This window comes from Gouania willdenowi, chromosome 3, assembly GCF_900634775.1.
Source record: "Gouania willdenowi chromosome 3, fGouWil2.1, whole genome shotgun sequence".
In the NCBI taxonomy this organism is placed as follows: domain Eukaryota; kingdom Metazoa; phylum Chordata; class Actinopteri; order Blenniiformes; family Gobiesocidae; genus Gouania; species Gouania willdenowi.
Genome location: NC_041046.1, coordinates 22,318,270 through 22,335,868, shown reverse-complemented (window position 1 = coordinate 22,335,868; position 17,599 = coordinate 22,318,270). Strand labels below are relative to the sequence as shown.

Sequence of the window (17,599 nt, the reverse complement as noted above, 5' to 3'; positions counted from 1 at the left end):
CACAGGTGGCGGCCCCCTCCACCCCCCAGCCCCACCATCCAGCCCCCCAAGGGTTGGGTATTGGTGTGTGGTGCATTTTGTGAGTGAGCCAGACCAGCTGGGAGTGGGGTGAAGTGAACATGTAGGAGGCCTGTCCAGTGTGAGCCGGGCCCGTCCGCGTGGCGGGCCACGCGAGAGGGTAGATGGCGCAGACGGGCAAGTGGCACTGCGGGCCCCGGAACAGCACAGCCGGAGACCCCCCCCCACGGCACCCCCCAGACCGCGCCGGCCCCGCGGAGCACGGCGACACCCCCCACCCCCGGGCACAGCCAGGCACCAACAACAGATATTTCTTGATTCTGCATTTAGATGTTCATTGTAAATCTTAGTGAACTAATTATTAACGAATAGAGATCTTGGGATCTATGTGAAAGTGGTGAGCAAACTCAACATGGGTTCAGTGGTCTATGTGTGTGCCCAGGCTGTAGGAGGCATCCTCACTATAAGCCTTTTCACAGTCTGGAACTGTGCATGCGCGACCTGGAGGGGTCATAGGTCGAGAGGGATAGAAATGTCAACAAGCTCGTTGTCTCTGTTTATATTTCCACCCTAACTGTGTTTGTAATTTTAGTCCAGAGGTCTATAGTGTTTATATTATTAATATTACACATATTCGGACTCAAGGAGGGACCAGAGATTTTTGCTGGTGCTACTTTCTGCCGATCCGAGCACTTTTAAAAAGCAATGAGAGCAGCTCAGCAGCAGTATCGAAGCAAGGCATTCCTCTCGTTTCCACACAGGTTATCCCTGGTGCACGAAAACATCAACTACCTGGGTCTCCAGCGGGCGGAATTCGGATTCTACCTGGGAATGATGCACATATCTGAGCACTTTGTGTAAAACAGATGAGAGAAGCAGTATTAAAGCGACAGATCTCCCTTACTTCGACACTCCTTCTCCCAAGCTTTTATCTTATAATTATGTATTTTCTATGTTTACCTATATTATTGTTAGTTTATATGTTTTTTGACTTGTGTAGTTGTTTTAACAACTGTAAAGTGTCTTTGAGTTTTTAAAAAGCACTAAATAAAAGCGAGCTGTCCGAGTGTGAAAAGGACAGTATGAGTTCTCACTTTGAAAAAGTACATTTACCAGGAACACCATGCATTCACTAACCATGTCCATGATTATTTTTATTAAGCTATTATTTTAATTCCCTTTACAAATTTGAAGGAAGTGCACAAGATGGACACCAAACAGCCCGATAAGTGAAACTGTGCTGATCAGCTGATTGGCCACTTTTTAAAAAGCTGAGAAAAACCTGAAATTTCAACACGTAGCTTTAGCAGCTAACTCTGCATTTCTGCCTTGGAGATCGATACCACGTTTCCACAAACAATCTTTCAAGGAATCAATGCTCCTATGGGAAAAATAATGCAAATCTCTGTCAGACTTGTTGTCAGCCAAGGCAAGTTTATCCCTCTGGACCATTGAACTCACACGACAACTGAACGAGCGCGAGATTTCCAGGAGTGTGAAAAGGCTTATCAGTTTTTCCTTCCGTCGTCGCTAACTCCTCCTACACCGTTTGTCCGATTTTGACAAATAAGCTATCAAAACGTTCCCGAGATTTATGCTTGTACTTTTATAATTTATACGTTTTTGAGTTATTACATTTTTTGTGAAGCCACATTGACTTATTAACGCCAACCTCATTTTGTGGAGCTGCTCCAGTTTTTACCTTCAAATCTTTCCTAACAAATTATGAATTATTCAACCTTTAACATGTTTAGCCAAGACATTCAACCCATTTCAACCTTTTTGCTAATGTTAAGCTATTGCTAGGTTAATGCTATTTCTTGGCTAATGCAAAGTTAGTGATAATGCTAGGTTAATGCTAATGTTAGGTAAATGCAAATGTTGGGATACTGATTTTGCGAGGCGAATGTTATTGCTAAAGCTATTGCTAGGCTAATATTAATGCTAAGCTTATGCTATGCTATCACTGGGTTAAAGTTAATGCTAGGTTAGTGTTAATGCTAGGCTAATGTTGATGTTAGGTTAGTGCTAGGTTAATGCTATTGCTAGGTTAATACTCATACTAGGTTAGTGTCAATGCTAGGCAAATGCTAAGATAATGCTAGGTTAATGCTAAAGCTAATTAGTCAGCTAGCCAGTGTGATGCGGGCCAGCCCCTGCATCTTCTCATGCATTTTCTTCAGGAAATACAACTATTCTAGTTCACATTGTATTTTAAGGTTAATGTCCAGTCCTGCATCTCATAACAATAATGATAATGCATTGGATTTATATAACATCTTATTTTGGTAACTCAAAGCACTTTAAGTGGCATTATTCTTTCACTCCACACTTAATGGGACAATAACCAAAGAAAACGTCTATAGATCTTTTCAAGCCTTGAACGAAACACTGACTTTATTTTGTCACATCAACAGCACATGTAATTAGTCACAACAAAGGCTGGCAGCAGCTGCTTGTGGGTATCATGAAGTGATGCATGTTGAGCGCTATCGGCTCTCTGACCAGCTTCAACAGAAAATCATACAATTTATAACAGTAACAAAATATTTTTTATAAAAGGTGAGAATAGAAAATAAAACACAATAGTCTGAACATTACAGTCTCATTCCTCAGATTCACACGAAAAGCATGACGACAAATGTACATACATGAGAAAAGCGTGTGGGTCTACAAGGCAAAGCAGTGATTCATAATCCAGCCCAGGCATCGCTGCAGTCTGAAGCTTGTGCATATTTTCTTCACTTTGCTGGCTTATTGCTGTTGCGTACATTCACACGTGTGGTAACATCTATGATGTACAGGTGTGTTTAAAGTAAGTGCTTTCTTTCTCTATGGGTGCTCCTCACTCTGTGTGAATGAGTAACATGCAGTGACTATCAGCAATTGTTTGTTCCAAAAGCTCTCGTTCACATCAAATCATCACTGTGTTCCTCATGTGCTCAAAAAAGTAAATAAAGAGGAATTGTAGGGTTTTTATGAAACAAAAAACAGACCAAAAAATTTAAATGGAAGACTGGGGCTGCCAAAAGCCTCTCAATTAAATTACATTTACAATTCACAGATGTAAATAAATTCATAAAATAGCTTATAAATGCACTGATTGAACTTGAGTGTCTTAGCAGTCCAGGGCAGGACTGTTAACATCATTGCTTCTTGTTATATAATAGCTACAACAATAAGTTGTAGCTATTATTTGTCTTTGCTACGTCATAAAAAAACCTAAGATACAATTATTCTTTTGATCAACTGAGGTAGAGGCCTATCAACACCAAAACATAACGTTTTTCACTATCTGTGAAAATCAGTGTTCAATAAATGCTTCCATAACAGTATCGACTGGGATTATAATATTATTTTCTGTTTACAATGATTAATCTTTTCATTTGTAAAGACATGTAATGTTTCACTGAATCTAACGCAGCTCATGAAACGAAACAAAAGCCAATTATTACCGAAGCCAAATCAGAGGTGTTATATTGTGTTAGGAGTCATGTTCAGTTAGTTTTAGTCCAAACAATGACATTTGTTTCATCGTTTTAACAAACAGAAAACTACTGAGATTGTAATTCAGCACAAACGCAACTTTCTCTTTTCATTAAAACACTTCTTTTCCTCTATCAATCATTTATATTCTTTTTAATAATTCTTAAGTGAAAACGTTTTTCCAGTTAAATGATTTGATAGAATTTCTCTTTGTTTTGATTCTAGATGATTAGATGAAATCATACATGCCACAAATATTAAATGATATAAACAGATATAGAGGTCACCAACATTTCATGTATACATATATGAACACAAACCTTTACCCTCTCTTATTAAAGTTCCTTATTGTTCTAATTCCCTTTTTACAATGGAGTCAATCATGCAACAACCACAATGGAGACGTAAAATGCTGCAGTAAAGATATAGCAGAGAAGCATTGCTTACACATAGTGTGGATCTTGGTCCATACAGTTTTACAGTCATTGAACATGAGCTACAAGTTTCCAAATGTGTGTCAGTGATGTGTGTAAACTGGAACACTGTATATAGAAGTCATATAGGAACTGGCTAAGTGTGTGGATTTGTAGAAAACTGTTAAACAAAATTCAAGTTTTTATATTGTTTTGAGCGATCCTCCTGCATTTTGATTATATACACTGAGTACAGAAAGTATTCAGACCCCTTTAAACTTTTCACTCTTTGTTTCATTGCAGCCATTTGCTAAAATCAGTTCATTTTATTTCTCATTAATGAACACTCAGCACCCCATATTGACAGAAAAAAAAAACAGAAATACAGAATTTGTTGCAAATTTATTAAAACAGAAAAACTGAAATATCACATGGTCATAAGTATTCAGACGCTTTGCTGTGACACTCATATTTAACTCACATATGCTGTCCATTTCTTCTGATCCTCCTTGAGATGGTTCTGCTCCTTCATTGGAGTCCAGCTGTGTTAAATTAAACTGATTAGGTCTGAATACTTATGACCATGTGATATTTCAGTTTTTCTTTTTTAATAAATTTGCAAAAGTGTCTACATTTCGGTTCTTTTCTGTCAAGACGGGGTGCTGAGTGTACATTAATGAGAAATAAAATGAACTTTTTGGATTTTAGCAAATGGCTTCAATGAAACAGAGAGTGAAAAATTGAAAGGGGTCTGAATATTTTCATACCCACTGTATAAAATATATTCTGTGCTGTCACCTTGCAGACAACATGCTGTTGTAAACGTTTGGTTTTGTTTCGTCTTTAAGAAATGAGCCTCAAACAGGAGTTCGCCTTTTTCACAAAGCTTTGACAATGATTGGACTGCATCAGGTTTTAGATTTCAATGGGTAACAGTGATGCCTATTAGCACCTTGAAGCTCTCATTGTACTTCAGTATTTTTTTAAACAACTAAATACAGAATTTTTACTCTGTCTATCACATTCTTTAGTGTTAAGAAGCGTCTATGAGTCAGCTACTCCATTACGACAGTGTTTAACCTTATTATAACCTGCCAATGAGCAACATGACCCACAAGGAGTTATTTCTGCTGTTTACCCGTCCTCTATGCAGCTGCTGCAGCAACACTGCATTAGATGCTTATGCAGCAACATGATATATAATTTAATAAGCTGATAAGTGTACCAGGGTCACCTGTGGTAGTTTTTTCACTTGTGATGTCACACTGTGGATCTAAAAATACCAGGAAACAAGCTAAACAACATATCTATCCCTTTATAACTGTGTTAAAAAATAAAATAGGTCTAAATAGCTATCCTTAGGGACAGTGTTCTGAAAAAAATCTTTATAATGGTTTTGTTACAGTGATATACATTCCTTTAGCCTCATTCAGAGGGCCAAAGTTGATACATTTTTGTTTCCTCCCTCCCTTGCTATTCCACATTTTGTAAAAAGTCAGCTCCATTGCATTTTCCCCCCAATAATACGTCATAATGGGGAAACTCCTCCTACCTTACAGAAGAATGATCTCCTCCCTCTCACACTACTTCAGAGTTAAAACAAACATAGCGAAAACAGGTTGATATTACAGTTAATATCTTTACGTTCAGTTATATAGATAAAAATTAGAGCGCTCACAATCAGTTTCACTTTTAGTAGCCGTTATACCACCTTGTATCGCCTATATGGGATGATGACATGTTTGTGACCCAATGCGATGCAATGGTTGAACAAAACAATGGATTGTCTTAAATTGACTATTTCTGTGGTCAGAAAAGGTGGAGGAGAAGGAAGACTGTTAATAATTTACTACTGCTGCTGCTGTGATAAACACACATGCTGAAGCAGTGTGTGTGTTTACGCCTACTCATGCATTTGCACGAAGGCCCCAAAACAGCCTGTTTTGAGAAGCTTCATGAAATTGACTTTTTTGGAAAATAAACCTCAAATACTACTGTATGTTGTTGGGGTTCTTAGAACAATCAGAGATAGGTGAAAAACAACATAATACTGGACCTTTAAAATGACAGTATTCATTTTCTTCACCCTAAACCCCTCACACTGCTCGCTCTCTACTGTTTATAATCTGCACCATCTGTTTGCGAGGAGTTTGGGATATGACTGGAGTCAGAGGGATGATTGGAGCACCAGGGCCACCAGCCACAGGAGTCAAAGCTGCAGGAGTGGAAGCTACAGGGGTTGAAGCTGCAGGAGTTGAAGCACCAGGAGTCCCACCAGGAGTCCCACCTGGTGTCGTTCCAGGAGTTGCAGGAATCACAACAACAGGCGATGGACTTTCAGCTCGCGGTTCCAGCCGTGGGGTTGATGTGATGAAACGGGCCTCTCTGATGCGGTAAGGACTCCGGTAGCTGGAGATAGGTGACAGCTCTGAGCCCCAGCCCAGGTAGCTCCCAGTGGAGGGAGAATGAGCATCAGCACTGAAATATAAGGTGGTGTTGGCTTCTCCAAGAAGTGTTGGCTTTTTCTCTGGAGAACTGATCAGCAGAGGGGAGGGACGCTCAGGGGACCAGCCGGGTGTCTTGATGTCCAAAGAGCACACAGATGACGAGGCCTCGCCCTCGTGCACGGTGGCTGGGTTGCTGCTAATCTGTTGGAGACTTCCTGTTTGTTGAAGTGATGAAAGTGATGGTGAAGCGTAGGCGGCACTGAGGAAATCCTCATCACCTGTGAAAAGAGAAGTACATTACTGGAAACATCTAACAGTAGATAGCTACAGGATTTGATATATCTGCGTGATGCAAAATCAGATTTACAGGACATTATTAGAAAGGCAGTAGATAGAACAGTAACTCGTAATAAATCACACAATTTTTGTGATGTAATGTTACATAATTTAAAAATTCATATTGAAAAACCAATGCATATTCACAAAAATACTGTATAGAGCCACATCTATAGAAGTTTGTCAGTTTTTTGTCGCACCAGTGACAGCTGTCTGTGTTACCTTTTCCCTCTGATAATGCCACACTGGAGTCCTCCTCTCCCGTCTCTTCCAGAATAACCTCATGAACAGGGATGATTTCTGGAAACCCTCTCACATCCTGGATGGTTGTGGGAGGAGCCTTTCTCACCGGTCGTGCTACCACAGTGCTGGGAGCTGGCTTTGAAGGCTGGACCACCTCCTGGAGAGGGACACAGAAAGCTGAGCCTCAGAATGCGAATCCATCAGCGCAAAGTCTACAAATCTATTCCAACTCCCAATAGCATTTCTACATATGCAGGAAAATGTTCCAGCTTTTGATTTGAGAAAAGCAGCATGTCTTGCCTGTGAGGCCTGGATGACCAGTGGTGGTGGAGAAGGTTGGGAGACCGGCTGAGGAGCTGGTTCAATCATAGGCTGAGATTGAACAGGTGGAGGCTGATGAATTAAAGACATGTAGAAGAAACTCCTTAAAAATATTAGACTTCACATGTAAACTAATGAGGATGGGAGAAAACAACTAACCCTGTGGATGCAATAGTCATCAGGGAAGTGGACCTGCTCAGACAGACCCATCAGTCCTGCCAGCCCACCATCACCATATGCAGACCAGATCCTTGACACGTCCCCAGTCTTTAGAGCCAAGCGAATCAGGAGCCAGTGATGATGCTTCCATCCCTCCCATTGGATAGGGAGATCCATGATGGTCCCGCCTCCTGATCAGAACATTTACTTTACCTTTTTAGAGACTATTAGTGAATTAGAATGATTTCATTTCAATTTAGAGATGCTGGGAATCTGTCTAGTTCACATAAAGACAAACTAGTTATATAATCAGAAAGAGGAGATCATGTGCCACAATTTCAATCAATCTATCATTTGATCTGATTCCTTAGTCTCTATTTAACCACAAATAGGAACAGACCACAATAAAGAACAAATTAACAAACCAGACAGTGTGGCATGGCGATGAAATGTGGGCGTGACTTTCTCCTCCAGTGAGAGAGTTGAACCACGTTCAGTACAAGCTCCTCCAATCCCCCTGTGCCGAATACTCTGAAAGATCTCAAAGGACTTGGGATGGAGAAAACGATAGTAAAGCACCAAGGCAATCACTCCTGGTAAGGGGGGAAAAAGACATCTTTAAAATGCTTCACTGTGACCTGTGAGGATCAAACTGTAATGTTGAAAGCCTGCCACTCAAAGTCCTACCGATGAGGAAACTGCAGAACACAGCAGCTGGGATGCCCACAGTGTCCCAGGACACCATGGTAAAGAGCCAGGATGAGGCCAGAAGAAGAAAAGCATTCTCTAAGAACATAACCTGATGAGAAAAACAGAGATGTTATCTGTTCAACCATAAAACATTATCAGCAGTTTGCATTTACATCAGGCTCTCATCAAGGTGATAAAGTTTTTTTCTTCCATCTGCGTTAACTCCTACACTTTTTGTCCGATTTTGACAATTAACTTATCAAAACGTTAAATTTCCGAGATTTATGCTTGTACTTTTATAATTTGTAACCTTTAAAGGGGCAGTGTTATGAACAAATAACTTTATAATGGTTTTGCCTCATTCAGAGGGTAAAAGATTCCTCCCTCCCTTGCTATTCCACATTTTGTAAAAAGTCAGTTCCAAAGGGGCGAGTTGGATTTTTCTAGCGTTGTGCAGTCACAACGCGAAAACTCCTCCTCCTGACAATCCTGGCTCCTCCTACCCTATAAGAATGTGAGAATGTGAGCTCCCCCCTTTCAAACTACACTGTGGTTTAATATGGAATATACTTTATTGTCATACATGTAAAGTTACATATAAGAAATGTGGTTTCTTCATTTAACCCCTCCCTGAGGAGCAGTGGGCAGCCACGGTGTAGTGCCCATTGACCAGTTCCACTTTTACTAACCGTTATACCTCATCGTATCGCCTTTGACTTGATCTGACATGTTTATGACCCAAATCAACACAACGGCTGTACAAAACAAATGATTATCACCTTATATGCACTATTCTTGTGGTTAGGAGAGGTGACGATGACAAGAAAGTGAGTCAGCAGTTTAATACTCCGGTGAGTGTTTGAAAAAGCTGACTGCCTCGCATGCACGCGCACGCACACGCACACACACACACTAATGACTCTGCTTCAAGCAGTGAAATACTAACTTGAGAACACTTAGTTTAGCCACGTCTTTGGCCTCTGATAAAAGCTCCATTATTTATAGTCAAAGGGTGAAACCTCAGGTTGACACAAACAGCTTTTGTTGGACTCACAATCACAATAGCTGCTTAAATAGCCATGTGTTTTACTGTAATATGCAGTTTTATTCCTGAAAACAATAACAAGAGTGTGTAGATAGCAAAAGTAAATCGCTATTGTAATAACGCTGTGGTGTGGAGTCTGCATCTACAGACACGCCCACTCATGTACATGCATGAAAGTTTTCAACCTCTTTCAACCTTATTGCTAATGTTAATACACTGCTAGGTTAATGCTTAGCTAATGCTAGGTTAATGTTACTGCTAGACTAATGCCATTGTTAGGCTAATGCTAGGTCAATGCTATTGCTAGGTTAATGCTATTGCTAGGTTACTGCTAGGTTAATGCTAATATTAGACAAATGCTATTGCTAGGTTAGTAGGTTAGTGCTAAAGCTAGGCTAATGTTAATGTTAAGTTAGTGCTAATGCTATTGTTAGGCTAATGCAATTTCTAGGTTAATGCTAACACTAGGTTAATGCTACATTAATGCTAAGCTAATGCAGTGTGACGCGGGCCAGCACCTGAATTATCTTTTACATTTTCTTCAGGAAATGCAAATATTCTTGTTAATCGATGAGTTACATAAACTCGAAAGGTGTGATGGTCCTTATAAAAGATGTACTTTTTCACAGACTTACCAGGTAGAACCCGGCCATGCGATATCTGGACTGTCCATACTTCACATTGAGAAAAAGAAAGACGTGAATGGCTCCCAGAACAAGGTTGAAGATTCTCCATCGGGTAGTTGAGCGTATGATGTTGGTCTGCTGAGAAACCATCCAGAAAGTTGCCCCTAGCCAGTGCACACCTGAAAAATACCAAACAAACAACTGTGTAAAAGTACTCACTACGTCAGAATGGATCACATACACAAACTCACCAATGACTCCCAGGATCCATTGTTTAAAGATCCGTGTGAAGAGCATGAGGACAGCAAACCTTGAGCCCAGCATACTGACCTGCAGACAATCAAAAACACACCAAGTCAAAGGAAGAAGTAACAATACAGCTGCAGCCAAAGGACAGAAGGCGTGGGTAAGCTGACCCTCCACAGCAGACGACAGAGAATCCCAGAAGGAGTCATGTGTAAGTGACCCGGTCTGATGAGGAAGCAGGCTCGGGCGTACAGCACCAAGGCCCAGCCCAGGGAGATCAAACACACGATAAAACACACCAAAGCTGGAGGAGAGGAGAGAGGCATGAGACACTGTAAATAAATATCACACAAAAGATAGTAGGCTGATGGAGAGACATTGTCAAGTCAATCTCAATTTTGTGCTTTTCTTGACTTGAAAAGAACGTCTCTTCACATGTTGTTGTTTCCTGGACTTCACTCAAAGAACCAGACCTTCAATTACTTCTTTCTTTTTATTCAAAGATTAGTTTGTAGGTAGGTACATTCGCTTAGGTGAAAAACCTCAATAGGAAAATACACAGTACAAGAACAGTAAGACAACCGTTCGTTCCTTGAAATCAAATTTAGCTTTTTAACTTTGTAACCTTTTCCAAGTATTTATCTTAGTTTTTACACTTTTAAATCAGTATCATTTTTTCTAAACAAGGTTTTCCACTTTTAATCTTAATCAATGATGTTAAATTATTTGTATTTTAACTAGCATTTTAACAACCACATTTTTACAGTATTTAACATGTGTGTATAGTATTTATTTGCCCAGTCTTAAAGAAACAAATCAAATATTTATAATTATTCTACTTAACCACATGTTTTTCAACAAAATCAGATGATTAAAAGTAAGTGAACTAAATACTTAAGGTATTTTTACCAGTTTTAAACCACATAATTTACTGTATAAGCAATGTAGATCATTTCTAAACTAAGATAACTACTTCGTTTAACCATTTTATCTTAACGTATTTGTATTTCACATTAACCAAATCTAGATTTTACTACACAGTTAACATGGAACCTGAAATAACCTTAATACATCTTTAAATTAAACAAGTACATCAAACTCCAACATTTCTTGAATGGCCTATTAAACAAACTTGCCAAACTTTACAAACAAATAAACAAGAAATGCATTCAAGTTAGGATTCCATGCTAAACAATGTTCAAGTCTAAGTTTCCTAATTGCTTTTGAATGAATTGTCCAAACAACAGAAGTTTATATGAAGCCCGTGGTTATTTGGAGGCTCTTATTAGCTGTCCATCCAAACAAGTCTTTACATCAAACTTAGAGGGTAAATAATGCTTTCCTCTGTAGGCTGCTAAGCAAGCACTGCCATTGTCCCAGTTCACCCACAGTGACTGGTTTGTGTCATTAAAAGAATCAGGTGTGCACACTCACAAGTGGGAGGGGATCCACCTGGCCCCTCCCCTGCTTAGCAAGGGGGAAGGAGGTAGCTTACAGGTAGTTTGACAGAACAGACATCACACACAGAGGGGTGGATTCACGAAAGGTTTAGTGGTATTAAAATCTGTGCAAACGTCACTCCACGCGCTAATAAGGAGTACAAAGCCCAGGAAATCAGGTATGGCTGAAAAGCAGGTGCAAACACACACAGAGATAAATGCTGCAGTAAATGTGGACAGAAAACACAGCGGAGATGAAAAAAGGCCCCAGTTGTGTGTGTCTGTGTGAGAGAGAGAAAAGAAGCTGGACATGCGTACATCTCTCCTCCGCGGATCACTGTCTCACACACAAGCACACGATCAGCTGTGCGCATGCACCCATCCGTCACTCAGTCACATCAACGCACATTTCTCCACTGCAGGATGAATAAAGAATATCTATCTATCTATCTATCTGCTGTAATTCATCCATTTTTTATTTGTTTCCTCCACTAACACCTCCAATTCTGCTGTTTCGCATTTTTATTTTCGCTTCCGCACACTCATGTTCACCCTCCATGTTCAACACAAGATGTACAAAACACTCATTTAAATAAGTGCGGTCTGCACCAGTTCTTCACGTGCACTAATCATTGCTGCAATCTTAGTGAATTCCGTGCAGCAGGTGAGGAAACTGCATCACTAAAGGATTTAGGGAAGCAACTGGTTTACCACCCTTTATTTCAGATTTTAGTGAATCCGCTCCAGAGTGTATTTAGGGCCACAGTACCATGCTTGAGAAAATGAGCAAATACCATTGTACTACAAGGACAGCACAATGAATTAATCCACAATTGCTTAGATATTGTTAGTGCCTTACATAGGCCTACTGTACACATTATCTATTTATATGAAAGAGCAAACCAGGGCACTATAATATTGAACTTCTGCCTCACCTGTTTGTTGCCTCCAAAGCAACCAATGGAGGCAGTGAAGATGTGTCACAGTGTATTTTTAATAAACACTGAGCTAAAGAACTATTTGCTAATTATTTTGTCACAATGCAACCTAATGTAGTATTTTACCCGGAGACTTGATTCCTATATCAGTGCAGATGAGCACGTAGGTCTGCACTAAGGTCTCGGGAAGGGTCACCACCAAAGCTTCCAACAGACGCAATGCTGACGCATCGGCTTGCTTCATGATGTCACCATAGAGATCGTACCCTGACAGACGCATGCATTCCCACAGCCTGGAACACATAAAGTAAACATATGTAATAATTATAAAGAGACACTTGATGTTTTGAAAAAAAAAAAAAAAAAAGATGAAGCACGACCTTTTGAAAAGACCCAGGTGCAGTATGTGTGTCCAAGTAAGCGACTTTCTTCGAATTCGTCCATCTGAGAGGTACCATAGATAACTGAGCCACTGAGGGCACCAACCTGAGAAAAACATAAAATTACAATCAAACTGTATATATTCATGAGCTGGGATTCTCCTCTGCTGGTGTAATTGCTGATGTTGCAGAAGCAGTCACCTGGCAGCAAAAACAGAGCAGTAAATCCAGCGAGGTACGCATAGCAGTAGTTGTGTCCCACCCACAGATAGTACACAAAGCAGTAGATCACTGAGGAGAAATAGGAAACAGGCACATTTCAGAGACCAAAGCTTTGACACAACCACATGATTATAAGATTTGAAGAATAATATAAAAAAAAGAATTACTCATAAAATTAGAGTGAAAAAGAAAGCAGACACTCAAAAATATACTTTAAAATATTGGTGTCCCGATCTGATATTGATATTGGATAACGGTCTGATATTAGCCAGAAACGAATATCGGATTTTATCGGACTGCATCTAAAATCTCCGATATATATTATATTTATTCAATTGTAGAATACTGTAGATATTATGTTAAAGGTAAAAATGTATGTAACCAATCGGTTAATAATAAATGGGTCAGTTTTCCTCATACCTACTGTTGCTGACTAGGTATTTGCATTTTCTAACATTCCACACTACAAAATAAGTCATAAAAGTATGTATGATTCACGCTGATATTGCATCGGATCAATATCGGTATCGACAAACAAACAAAAATGCAAGGCTGCAATATCGGTATCGTATCGGAAGTGAAAACGTTTCTATTCTTCTTAGGAAATGGAAAAAGTTTTGTGATATGGGACCTTAAAACAAGCTTGTTCACTCTGTTGACATTTCCAACCTAACTGTGTTTGTAATGTTATTCCAAAGACCTTTAGAGTTTTAATAGTGTTTACGTATATTATTAATATTACACATTTTTGGACTCGAGGAGGTAACCAGGGTTTTGTCACTTACGGCTGATCCGAGCGTTTTTAAAAACAGCAGCAGTATGGAAACAAGGGCAGTCCCTGACCTCCTCTGCTTTCTGCTGTATTTTCTCTATTTACCTTTATTGTGGTTATTTTATTTTATTTTGTTTTACTTTTGTAGTTGTTTTAACAACTGTAAAGTGTTTTTGAGTTTTTGAAAAGTGCTTATAAATAAATGTTTTGTTATTATTGATGGTGAAGCAAGATTTCCGGGTGTGAAAAGGACAATAATTTCTGTATTTGCGGTCTAGGGAATACGGTAATTGTTTATCATTTATCATTATTAATTTGCACAAAGTGTATATTCTAAATGTAATATTTGCAAATACATACTGAATTTTAGCTAAAACACTGAAGAAAAGGTGGAGCAAAAGGCGGGGTTCAACTATACTTGATGAATAATGTGCACTTCAATGCACATTATGTTTGAAGGTAATTAACATCTGATACAACTAACATAATAAAGTATATTTTTCGGAATACAAATATATAATCAATATTTTTTGTAAATTACTAGTTTGTTACCGAACTACGCGACAAAAACTCTTTTAACTATTACCCAAATTTACAAAAACATTGCTTGGAGATGCCGGGGATTGAACCCGGGGCCTCATACATGCAAAGCATGCGCTCTACCACTGAGCTACATCCCCGTTCCACTGACACTGGAGATGTAAGGAATAATACATCATTGCGCATACACGTACTTACTGCTGACGTCCAGCTCACACTATGTGGACATAATAGGCAAGGCAAGGCAAATTTTTTTGTATAGCGCATTTCATACTCAAGGCAACTCAATGTGCTTTACATGATAAAACATTCAATTGTTTAAAATCAATAAGAACATTTAAAATCATCAGTGAAATCAATTTAAATCATCAGTAAAATCAATTTAAATCATCAGTAAAATCAGTAAAATCATCAACAAACACATTAATAACTAGGCAGAAAAAAAAAACAAAAAAACTAGGCACAAATGGACAGCAGCTGAGAGAAAGACAGACAGACATGTTAAAGAAAGACGTGGAAAGATTAAAAGCGAGCACTATATGAGGATAAGCAGAAGAGTCTTAAGTTTGTAGCTCTAAAGGAAAAGAGGTTAACCCTGTGCACTAGCTATTGGAAATAATTCATATATTTACATATGCACCGTTTGGTTAGGCTTTCTGCTCAAATATTCATTGAGTTTACAACAAGCTGTTATTTTTCTGATTCCTGAGTGCTAAATTTTATTCTTGTAAATTATTATGAAAATCCTTTCTTAATCTTTTGCCAATAATGTGGCAATCAACACAAACATATTCACAGTTATATACACCCTCGCTAATAAATACTGTCAGTCCCATATCAGTTTTTAAACTAATGGAAAAATAAACAATATATTTTATATTGACTGAATTTTATTTTATTTATTTTTTTCAACCTATTATGGAATAGAAATATCTGCTTTAAACGTCTTAAAATATCTACAAATTATTAATGTACTGTCAACAGCCATATGTGATTATTTGAGGGCCCAACAGAAAGCAAATACATGAAAGTAAATTAAAATATTGGGGATACCATGGATTTATATTGTTGTTGTTGTTGTTGTTGTTGTTGTTGTTGTTGTTGTTGTTGTTGTTGTTGTTGTTGTTGTTGTTCAGCCCTGGGCTTGAAACATATCCAGCCCAGTTCATCACTGACACAGGCAAACCCAAGTACATTAAATTCTATTGTCAATTAAAAGACTTTCATTTATTTGATATTTTTGTCAACAATACTTTTTCACCTAAAAAATATTCCAATGTAAACCAAAGCAAGCTGCCTTAAACAATAACAAAAATGATTCACATTTTTAATTTAAGTTTCCATCCTGAAGGTTTTACCTGATAAAGTAACACACAATGCACATTAGGGTTCATATGTCTGGACAAAACTGCAACACTTCAGTCTGTGGATTATACTGTCACATAATACACATCTCAACGCGGGTCATCTAAGTTCCATTGACCTCCTCAGCTGTTTATGGGCCTGCAGCTCCTGCTCCATCCATCCCTCCCTCCCACACATGCAACCTGAACCCTCAGGCAGACCGGGCCCCATCCTGGGGTCCGCCCTGCCCCTCCACAGTCCACAGACCACCTCTAAAAACAGTGCAGAATGGTCACTGCATGCTGCTGACTTTCCTCAGAGGACATCTTAAAGCTGCAGAGACAAGGTGGAAAGCCCAAACATGACTCAGCACATTGCCTCGATTATTCATGACAGGACAAAACACAGCAAAGTGACGCCTTGTGTCTTTATGTGCACATTTAACGGGACGTGTGAGCTGTTTGATCAACTGAACTATGAAACTCACATCCTCATCCACGTTGACGACCGATCAAGTCAAACACACACCTATGCATCATTCAGGGCCACCGTGCGTGTGTGCGCGTGTGTGTGTGTCCCGCGCAGGACTTACGGGCCGTCCTCTCTGCGACAACGAGGAATGCGGTGAAGGCGAACACGCACACTTGGCAGCATGGCAGACAGCCGCCTCCGTGGCTCTGCGGGGCCGTGTAGTCCCTCATGGCCGCACCATGCAGCGTGTGTTCCGCAGACGGGTCGTGGTCTGGTCCCGGTCTGGAGTTGGAGCTGCCGCAGCCCGCTCTGCTGTGCTGTGCTCAGTCACTGCATCCCCGCCCTCCCGTTAAAGCTACAGCAGGGTGGAGCTGGTGATGGAGACATCACTGCAGGACCTACATGATCATCAGCGTTTATAGTTAATATTTACATACAGATACATTATCTGCTTTACGGTGTAAACCTAAAGATGACCTGTGCTTTAATTTGTTCAATACTGTGCACAATCAGAATCAGAATTCCTTTATTAATCCCAGGGGGAAATTGCTTTTGTTACAGCCACAGAACACGTAAAAGAATAAAAACGTTAACAAAGAAAGAATAAACAATAAATAAGTTTATAATTAAGTAAAAGACTGCTAAAAATAGGGATCAGAAACACACACATTACAGTAGTAGAAAAAAGTAGGATAGATAATAACAATAATATAATAATAATATACAAATATATACCAATATGATTCAGATATTTACAAAAATAATACAAATACACAAATGTGATTTAGATATGTACAACAATCAAGCTGTGAAGTCACAGAGATGAATTATAAAGTTTGATCGCCACAGGCAGGAATGATTTCCTGTGGTGTTCTGTGGAGCACCGTGGTTGGATCAGCCTGGTGCTGAAGGTGCTTCTGTGACTGACCAGCTCATCATGGAGTGGGTGGAACTCATTGACCAAGATGGCCTTCACCTTGTACAGGCTCCTCCTCTCTGTCACCACTGTCAGAGAGTCCAGTTTAATCCCCACAACGTCACTTGCCCTGCGGATGAGTCTGTTGAGTCTGTTGGCGTCTGCGACCCTCAGTGGTCTTCAACCTTTTCAGCCCACGACCCCTGAAATAAAGGTTCCAGAGACCGGGGACCCTCACTGTACTGTACCTGAAGGTGGTTGAACACAGACATGAACATTGAAGGTGGAGACAGGGCCATTTATAAGGGAGAGGGGAGAGATTTTTGGGGCCCATCCATAAAGTCAGCAAAATGATGGTCCATTGTTCTATGAATCTGTGATAACCACATTTATTTATTGATCTGAATAATATCCACTGTTAACCAGGAAGTGTGTTATTATTTACACCTGACTATAGTCATCTTAAAGATGTAAATTATTGTTTTAATCAGACATAAAATGGGTTAAAAGTGACCAAAAATGGTGGAAAAGATGTTGAAATGGGATT

At 39.5% G+C, this 17,599-nt stretch overlaps 1 protein-coding gene and 1 non-coding gene across 2 annotated transcripts; both read right to left on the bottom strand.

Annotated features, from left to right (window-relative positions):
• Nucleotides 1-5,861: 5,861 nt before the first annotated feature.
• On the bottom strand, nt 5,862-16,451 carry xkr5b (XK related 5b). The gene is made up of 13 exons (XM_028438836.1): nt 16,258-16,451; nt 12,989-13,078; nt 12,788-12,893; nt 12,534-12,700; nt 10,201-10,334; nt 10,036-10,114; nt 9,794-9,963; nt 8,111-8,222; nt 7,849-8,016; nt 7,424-7,614; nt 7,244-7,336; nt 6,923-7,100; nt 5,862-6,642 (listed from the first exon to the last, which is right to left on the bottom strand). The coding sequence occupies exons 1-13, from the start codon at nt 16,364-16,366 to the stop codon at nt 6,014-6,016; spliced, it is 2,226 nt and encodes a 741-aa protein (XP_028294637.1). The 5' UTR covers nt 16,367-16,451; the 3' UTR covers nt 5,862-6,013.
• Nucleotides 14,390-14,461, bottom strand: trnaa-ugc (transfer RNA alanine (anticodon UGC)). The gene has a single exon. It is a non-coding gene; the product is annotated as a tRNA-Ala (tRNA).
• Nucleotides 16,452-17,599: the final 1,148 nt, after the last annotated feature.